This window comes from Corapipo altera, unplaced genomic scaffold, assembly GCF_003945725.1.
Source record: "Corapipo altera isolate COAL_440 unplaced genomic scaffold, ASM394572v1 187, whole genome shotgun sequence".
In the NCBI taxonomy this organism is placed as follows: Eukaryota; Metazoa; Chordata; class Aves; order Passeriformes; family Pipridae; genus Corapipo; species Corapipo altera.
In genome coordinates this window covers 148,921-158,306 of record NW_020885062.1, presented here as the reverse complement: position 1 = coordinate 158,306, position 9,386 = coordinate 148,921, and the positions used below count along the sequence as shown (strand labels likewise).

Here is a 9,386-nt window from a genome sequence, read left to right as displayed (position 1 = left end):
TATTTATATTCATAATTTTATTTATGTATATTTATTTTATATTTATACTTATATTTTATTTATTTTTTATTTTTATTTACATTTTTATATTTATTTCATATTTATATTTATATCTATATTTATATTATATTTATATTATATTTATATTTATAATTTTATTTATTTATAGTTTTATTATATTGATTTATATTTATATTTATAGTTTATTTATATTTATACTATATTTCCATTTCTATTTTTATGTATAAAATATATATTTATAATTTTATATATAAATATTTACATTAAAAATATATATATTTAAGTAAGACTTCTGGCTAAGCCACTTATGATTTTTTGTGTAGTTCCCTCCCGATGACCCACGGGTGGTGAGGCCTGACACCTGCATGCCCTTTGTCCAGTCAGCCCCCGCGTGCAATCCCGGGATGTTCTCCCGGGAGCAACTCAACGCCGCCACCTCCTTCATCGATGTCAGCACCTTGTACGGCAGCGACGGCGCCCTGGCCAGGAGCCTGAGGAACCTCACCAGCCAGCTGGGCCTCATGGCCGTGAACCAGGATTTCACGGACGCGGGGCTGGAACTGCTGCCCTTTGAGAACGTGACAAAGAGCGTTTGTGTCCTCACCAACCCGGGCGCCAACATCCCCTGCTTTAAAGCAGGTAAAAGTGCAGCTCTGGGGTGTGTCCTGAAAGTCTGAAGGGATCATCGTGGTCGGGTGGATGAGGTGTGATATGGTTTGAAGCTGGCTCCCTGCCAAGTCTCCAAACCTTGCCGCAAGAAGTTCCCCCCCCAAACTTTAGGGAGAAGAGGGAGAAAAAAACAACCAAGAAAACTGAAACGAGAGAGAGACAACTAAAGCAATATATATAAATATATTTACACTTATGTTACAGTTATATATAATTGAAATATATATACAATTTCACAAGGGAAAGGGAAGGGGGAAGGAAAAAAGGGACAAAACCAAATTAAAATATATATATATATCCCAATTAGTAGCCCAATATCTAGCAACTAAAAGAACTGGCAAAAAAAAATATCTTACCACTCTCCTTGGGACAACCGAGAGTCACTCTGGAACGATCACTGGCAGCCTCCGCCTCCCAAGGTCGACAAGGCCTCACCAGGCCTCACTCCCCGACACGGCAGACTCAACAGCAGGGAACCTGCACCTCCAAGCCACCGGAAGGAAAGAGAGCGAAGGCCTTTCCTCCTTTCTCCTTATAGTCTGGCTTACGTAAAAATCGTAGGGAATACTGGGTAAATCTGGGCCCTTCCTTGGTTACAAACTGGTCACCAAGGAAGGCCCAGACCAAACTACCACATGTGCTTCAAGACTCGATTGTGTGAGGAGGAAGACAGGGAGCTGCCTCCCAAATTAAAAAGAGAAAAATCAAACAATAATTGATTGATTAAACATAACATTATTGTAATTTCCCAAAAGTTACAACAAAGCCTCCTCCTTTTTTAAAAGTCTTTTCAAAGGCAGGAGAATTTTTCCATAGAAATTTTCAACAGAATAACCACCAGTGCTTAAGACTTCTCAGGGACTTTTTTTTTGTCCTACCTAGAATTCACCATTCATTAGTTGGATGTCAGTTGTCAGCCTGAGAAAGTTGGGGCTGTTCAACCTGGAGAAGGGAAGGTTGTATGGAAACCTCTGCATCCTTCCAAGATCTGAAGGGGCTACAAAGAAGCTGGAGAGGGACTGTTTGCCAGAAACTGGAGGACAAGGAGTAATGGTTTCAAACAGAAAGAGGGGAAGTTAAGACTAGATATACAGAAGAAATTCTTCCCTGGGGGGGTGGTGAGGGCCTGGCATGGGTTGCCCAGAGAATATTTGCATTTGTAGGGGACAAACGTGTGACTGAAAACCTGGGACTTTCTGCCATGCACACGATCTTTCTCCGAGAGCACAATCGCCTGGTCAAGGAGCTGAGGGAATTAAATCCCCACTGGGATGGGGAAAAGCTGTACCAGGAGAGTCGAAAGATTGTGATTGCCATAAACCAGGTATGGTCACTGTGGGATGTTTAAACTCAGGAATGTGTTTTTCCCTCCAGGATTCTGCTTTGCAGAATCAGTGGAGTTGTTCATGGGAGCTGGAAATTGTGAATAAGGATGATCCATCTGAGACAGCATGGATACCCAGAGAGCTTTGTTATCCCTTATTTAATGAATTTACCAGCTATATATTATATTAAATGTATCAATTATTTATTTGATTTATTAATTCTGCATTTTAAAATAATTTTATTATATCATGCCACTGCTACATCTGTTTTTGTGAAGATCCTAATGAATTCTGCCACAGAGAGTCCACATTCGTGCTCTGCGCTTGATTTTTATGGCATTTCTGCTACAGCTTCTGGCAACTTGCTCTGCTTTTGTGCTCTTTCAGATAATAACATACAGGGATTACCTCCCACTTCTGCTGGCTGAGGAGACCAGCAAGTGGATCCCTCAGTACCGTGGTTATGATGAGGAGGTGGATCCCAGGGCCTCAAATGTTTTTTCCCTGGCTTTCCGATTCGGCCACACCTCAGTGCAGCCCTTTGTGTCCCGCTTGGATGAGGGTTTCCAGCCTTTGGGTTCCTTCTCCCATGTCCCTCTTCATCTGACCTTCTGTGCTACTTGGAGAATTATAATGGAAGGTAGGAATTGGTGGGGGGAGTTGGGGACGGTCCTGGTCTGGTCCTGAGGCTCACATGGAGGTCAGACAAAGAGTCACAGAATCATTAAACCTGGAAAAGACCTCCAAGATCATCCAATCCAAACTTTGACCCATCCCCACCTTGTCACCCAGCCCAGAGCACTGAGTGTCACGTCCAGTCCTTCCTTGAATTGCTCCCAGCTCAGCAAGACCCGACAGAGTGAGTGTTGCACATCCATTGAGATGGTGCAGCTGCTCCTGTGCCAAGTGTCAGCCACCAAAATGTAGGTCAATTAAAGCTGTTATATCCCCCTCTAGTTAGGAGGCATCTCCAGAGGGTGATGCACCCCATTTAACTGAGCTGAGACACCTTTGTCACTTCCTTGTGGTGTCCATCTCTCTTCATGGCTCTAAACGGAACCGTGGGGTCCCGCTATTACACAGCTTAGATCTCCCAACATGGGTTTTTCCAAGGAGGACAAATGTCTCTTCCAAAATGGGTTAATTATCTAATCATGGAAAACTTACCAAAATACAGATGTGCAGCCCATTTTCCTGTGTTTTAATCCCACTGTTTCCTTAATGGTTACGAAACAGACACAGACAATCAGACATGAGTTGATTCTATCGTTGCATTTAGTGTTTTAATAAATATCTGTCAATTAATAGCAAATTATAAAACAAAATTCGTTGCAAAGCCTAAACCTTGACAGACCCCCATGTATTGGGACATGCTGAGGACTGGTGGGCTGAGGAGCAGAAGAAAAGGACTTGGAGATCCTGGTGGACAAGTGGATTTAGGGCTGTGGAAAGAAAGGCTGAGGGATGGGGAGGAATAAGGAATTTAGTTGCTGTGTGAGGCCTCATCTGCTGGCATATGCAGACATGTACAGATCCATACATGTGCCACTGTGAGGGGGGTGAGGCTCTGGCACAGGTTGCCCCATCCCTGGAAATGTTCAAGGGCAGGCTGGATGGGGCTGGGAATGAGCTGGTCTAGTGGAAGGTGTCCCTGCCCACGGCAGGGGGGTGGAACTCAACCATCTTGAAGGTCCCCTCCGACCCAAACCATTCTGTGGGCTCTATGATTCCACAAACACACATCGAGATGGAAATCTGGAGCTGGGAAAACCCCACCCAGCCCAAGTAAACTCTTCCAGCTGCGCAAAAGGGACCACCCAAAGCTGCAACTTGGCACAAAAAGCCTTTCCTTGGTTCGCAATGGCTGCAGGAGGCATCGACCCCCTGGTCCGGGGCATGGTGGTGGATCACGCGAAGAAGATGGAACAGAACCAGCTGATGGTGGAGGAGCTCCAGAACCACCTCTTTGAACAGCTGGAGGTCATGGGGCTGGATTTAGCAGCCATGAACATGCAACGGGGAAGAGACCACGGGCTGCCAGGTAAGGAGGCACAAATCCACCCCTCCTCTGAACAATACTTTGTTCTCTTCTGCAGTTTATAGCAGTTCCATGAATGTATTGAGCTTTTCCCATGCCAGTGGGAAGAAAGAGTGCCTTGATTTGAGGGTGAAGGGTGGGTACACAGGCAAACTCAGGGAATAGAAGGTCTCTGCATTATAAAATTTTAAGACAAAGACAAAAGGCTTGGAAATAAAAAATGATAGTTGGGACAAAGGAAGGGGGGAGATACAGTGGTGTATTGCAAAGTGGGGATGTGGGATACAGAAGGTACCAAGTGACCAAGTTCAGCTTTCACATGGCCTTAGACAGGCCACCAGTATTTTGTTCTTTGCCCATCAGTGCTAATTTGGTGCCTCCTGACAGCCCTGGGCTCTGAGCAGAAGTGACTTCAGGTATGAGATGCTGCAGAAGAACAGGTGCTCTTGGGTGAAGCACAACCAAATGCTGCTCTTTTCTAGGACTTTGACCCCAGAAATTTTGCCTCCCGGAGCTGCAAGGACTGGTACCCTCACCCTCAGCACTAGAGAGCTGTAACCAACAGGAGAGCTCTAACCTGTAGTCATGAGGACAACCCAGATTGCTAGTTTAGTGTGTAGATACAGAAAGGACCTTTGAAAACATTGTGACTTCCTAGCCAAGAGCAGCTTCCAGCTCCTTAAGGCCATGAGAAGAAGCAGATGTTGCCCACAGGCCAAGGGGTCCTGAGCCAAGGCAGATGGTGGGGCCATGGGGTGTTGGGTTCTGCTCAGCTGCTGCTCCTGCTCTTGCAGGTTACAATGCCTGGAGAGGCTTCTGTGGGCTCTCCCAACCCCAAACTGTGGAAGCATTCTCTGAAGTGCTTGGTAATCCCAAACTGGCCAAGAAGTTCCTGGATGTGTACGGGACACCAGACAACATTGACCTGTGGATCGGGGCGGTCGCAGAGCCCGTGGTTCCCCAGGGCAGGGTGGGACCCCTCCTGTCCTGCATCATTGGCACCCAGTTCAGGAACCTGCGGGATGGGGACAGGTGAGAGCCAACGTTCCCTGGGGCATTTATCAGGGGGGAAAAAGCTGACATTGATCCAACCTAGTGCTCCCAACAAGGCTTACATCTTGATTTTAGTCTAGTGGCCAAAGGACTCATTTTTGCAGCCCATGCCTCCAGATCCATGAGGCTGAGGAGCAGCAGCCCCAGACCACGGGGGATCTGCGCTAATCTCTGCCTGAGGTGACATTTGCTCTCGGGGCACAAAGGGGAGGATAAATCACTGAATCCCAGCAGCCTGGAGATGCTGTGTGGAAGATCTGGCCACGCTGGAGACACCTCTTCCCAAAAGCCTGTGCCTTCTGCCTGGTGGATCAGGGTGGATCTGAGCAGAGACTCACCTTGGTCAGGTCCTGTCTTGGCAGGTAACCAAAGACCACAAACTGCTTCTGAAAATATCCTTGCAGGTTCTGGTGGGAGAACCCAGGAGTTTTCACTCCACAACAGCTGCAAGCACTGAGAAAAATCACCCTGTCAAAGGTGTTCTGTGACACCACTCGTATCCATAAGATACCCAGGGATGTGTTCAGGATCAACAGTTACCCCGAGGACTTCACTGACTGCCAGGAGATCGACGGGCTCGACCTCTCACCCTGGAAAGATGAACCTGAGGGTGGCACAAAAGGTACCAGTGGTCTGAGGTCTGTCAAAAATAATAAATGCCCTACGATGTCTCCTCCATGCCTAAAAAATTAAGGTTTCTATGGTGACTCTGCCCCCAAAAAGATGACTGTGCATTCAGCTGCACTCAGACAGCACTGGAGGCAGAGGTGCTGTTGGCTGGGTCTTTGTGTGATCCATCCCTTTCATCATCCTTTATTAACCTGCCTCTTCCTGTTCAAGTAGGTGGAAAATCCCTGAAAATCCAGTCTGTTCTGGCCCTTTTGAATGTGTCCTTCTCTAATAAATGCCAGGATAACCATAGTCTTACCTCACAGGAAGGGTGTCCATGAAAAAATCAACTGGAATTGGTCAGCCTGCTCCAAATTCTTACCGTGCTGCTCCAAGTCCCTGCCCTCCCCTTGCTTTCCCTAAAGTTTTAAAGCATTTTAAGGTATATCTGAAGTAGCTTTGACACTGTGTGGCCTCACACACCAGCAGTTTAACACACCCAGTCAGAGATGATGATGGGTCTTCATCTGAGAGATGTGGACACTCACTGTGCCCTCCTGCGATTACACCTCTGGCACAGGCTCTCCCAGCTGAAAATTATGTGGGAGAACAGAGACTTGCAGAGTGGATTAGGTTTTTTTTCCTTCTGGAAACCCATTTATAGATGATGACAATCCCTGGGGATCCCCTGCTCTGTCCTTCTGCAAGGCACAGACCACGAAGTATCTACAGGCAGTTTCTGTATTCAGTTTGAGTAACTATTTGAGGGAAATGTTGTTTAAAACAGATATTTGCACTTGATGTAAAGGCTAGATTATGGTGACTAGGAACTGAGTCCAACTTACCTTCTCTCCAAAAAATGTTGTCTCATTTCTTTTATTATCATAGTCTTATGGTCACTAAAATGTGCTGAGCTGCTTCCTGTGGCTCTTTTATCACTAGTCCAGGAGGAAGTTGAAGTGTTTTCATAACCTGTTTTCATAACCCAGAGAGAGTGAAATTCCAGGGTGTCAAAAGCAGCTGATAAAAGTTTAACCTTTTCAAGCACCAAGAAATTGCCCTCAAACCCCTCATCCTAAGGGCTCTCTGATATCACCTGTTGACAAGGCTGGAAGCACCTCGGCCTCAGAGCTGCAAGGATACAGGGGTGACAAAAATGTGGGGAGAAACAGTGTGCCCAGGAAGGGCTTTCTGCCTCTCAGCAGCTTTTCCTGCTTCATTGACAGGTTCTAGTCCTGCTGCTCAAACCAGTGTTGGAAACCCCTGATGGTGGCCCTGAGCTGCTCCTGGGAAATTCCTGCCTGGCCATCGGCTCCAATGGCTGCTGTCGACTGAACCTCAGCACGTGGTTTCCCAGAGGGGAGCTCAAGGCTATGGCAACTGTTTTATTTCCTGTAACGTGATTTTAATACTATTTATTTCTAAAAATTTCCAGTAATGTAAGCCTCCAAATGGAAGGGCAATGAAGTGTTATTTTATGTTGCTCTAAAAAAAATTGATCAGAGGTTTTGTGACTCTCTAAAAACATAATTAAAATAAATTTTTTACTTTCCATCCTGAATGGGTGTCAAACCTGGAGGTTTGGCATGCTTGCATTTCAAAATCAAATTCCTTTTCCTTTGTACCTGGTCAGAAATGATAAAGTTCATGTCACCTTTATCTAAACCTTCCTAATCTCGTTTTGCGCAAGAACAAAAGCTGTTTTGGCTGTTTTTGATCAGCAAGATCAAAAGTCTCTGAAGACATTGGAGTCTCAAAGCCTAGAGACAAATTTATTTAAATTCTACAGTGGACCTGTGTGGTTTGGGTGTTCTGGGCAATAATAAAACCCATCTTGTGCATTCATCTCCATCTGGCATCAATGACAGGCTGGGGCAGAGTGGTTGGAAAGCTGGAAAAGGACCTGAGATTGCTGCTCAGCAGAGGCTGAACATGAGCCCAGGTGTGTCCAGGTGTGTGGGCAAAAAAGCCAAGGGCATTTGGCTTGGATCAGAAGTAGTGTGGCCAGCAGGACTAGGGAAGTGGTTGTCCTTCTGTACTTGGCACTGCTGAGGCCACACCTCAAATTCTGTGTCCAGTTTTGGGCTCCTCATTACAAGAAAGACATGGAGGGGCTGGAGCGTGTGCAGGGAACGGAATGGAGCTGGGGAAGGGGCTGGAGCAGCAGGAGCAGCTGAGAAAGCTGGGGGGGCTCAGCCTGGAGCAAAGGAGGCTCAGGGGGGACCTTTTAGCTCTGCAACCCCCTGACAGGAGGGGGGAGCTGGGAGGGGTCGGGCTCTGCTCCCAGGGAACAAGGGACAGGAGGAGAGGGAACGGCCTCAAGCTGTGCCAGGGGAGGGTCAGGTTGGACATCAGGAGGAATTTCTCCATGGAAAGGGTGGTCAGGCACTGGAAGGGGCTGCCCAGGGAGGTGGTGGAGTCCCCAGCCCTGGGGATGTCCAAGGAAGGACTGGAGGTGGCACTCAGTTCTCTGGGCTGGGGGACAGGGTGGGGATGGGGCACAGGGTGGACTTGATGATCCAGGAGATCTTTTCCAACCTTAACAAACCTGTGATTCTGTGTTTGTCCAACTCGAGTGCGAAACATTCTTTGGCTGTGGTTCATAGCTCAACATTTCAGCATAAAGCAGCAAATCATAAACTGGCTTATATGTGTAAACCACAAGAATTAAGGCTAAAAATTCATCACCTGGCTGGAATGGTCACTCCAGGACACTGCAAGTCAATAAATACCAAAGACATAGAAATCATATTAAGTTTCCATTTCTCCTTGCCATGACTGGGAGGGAAGGAGGGGACTGGGAGCAAGAAGGCAGCAGCATAAGGCAGAGTTATGAGTGAAGCTTGTGAGTGTAGCGGGAGCCTCTGTGGTGAAGAATAGTGAAGGAGATGCTTGGTAGAACCCCAGGGCTGCAGCAGCAGCATATGAGCTTTGCCATGGGATGTGCTGCCAAGTCATGTCCATCGCAACCCAGTGCCCCACTGCCCACCCACAGCCTGGGGTGCCCACAGGAGCTGCCTGGAGCTGCCAGGGCTCCGGGGGAAATGATGGGATGGGGGGACTATGCAGCTCCACGAGTCCCCAGTGTGTGGGGAGCAGGGAAAGGCTGTGGTGGCCTTGGCAGAGGAAGGCAAGACATGACACTGTGAAGCCAGGGCAGAACCAGGCAGGATTCAGAAATCAGGAGCTGCAGCTCCCAGAGTGTGTTTGAGTTGAAAAATACACAGGTTGTACTAAAAATCAGATTATCACAGAATTATCACAGAATCATTCAGGTTGGGAAAGCCCTCTAAGATCAAGTCTATTAGTCCAGCACTGCCAGGTCCACCACTAAACCATGTCCAAAAGCACAACATCTACACGTTTTTTGAACACTTCCAGGGATGGCAATTCCATCAGGGCATGGGAAGGATATTAGGCAACATATCCCTGCTGTTTGCCTCTGCTTTCTGGGTCCCCAGGCATGTTCCTCTCACACTTTCAAGATCTGGCCAACCACTGAAGGCAAAATCTTGTTTTGCTTAAAAGGAAGGCTAAAAAACCCGAAGAGACCACCAGGCCCTGCAGACATGTAAGGGCTTTAATTCCCCTCTCCCAAAGCTACCTTGGCTTCCTCCCAGATCCTCCCCACGGAAAAGATGGGAGGTAGTGCCTTCTCCTGACTGTGTTTC

The 9,386-nt window shown here is 47.2% G+C and overlaps 1 protein-coding gene across 1 annotated transcript in view; it reads left to right on the top strand.

The window, feature by feature from the left end:
• Positions 1-7,014, top strand: part of LOC113959763 (myeloperoxidase-like) — a 13,218-nt gene extending 6,204 nt beyond the window's left edge. Inside the window, exons 7-13 of the mRNA XM_027668996.1 lie at positions 345-660; positions 1,854-2,014; positions 2,403-2,655; positions 3,886-4,056; positions 4,848-5,085; positions 5,511-5,728; positions 6,942-7,014. Of these exons, the coding sequence (XP_027524797.1) occupies positions 345-660; positions 1,854-2,014; positions 2,403-2,655; positions 3,886-4,056; positions 4,848-5,085; positions 5,511-5,728; positions 6,942-6,982 (1,398 nt within the window). The 3' untranslated portion in view covers positions 6,983-7,014. The remainder of the gene's footprint in view (positions 1-344; positions 661-1,853; positions 2,015-2,402; positions 2,656-3,885; positions 4,057-4,847; positions 5,086-5,510; positions 5,729-6,941) is intronic.
• The last annotated feature ends 2,372 nt before the right edge of the window (positions 7,015-9,386 follow it).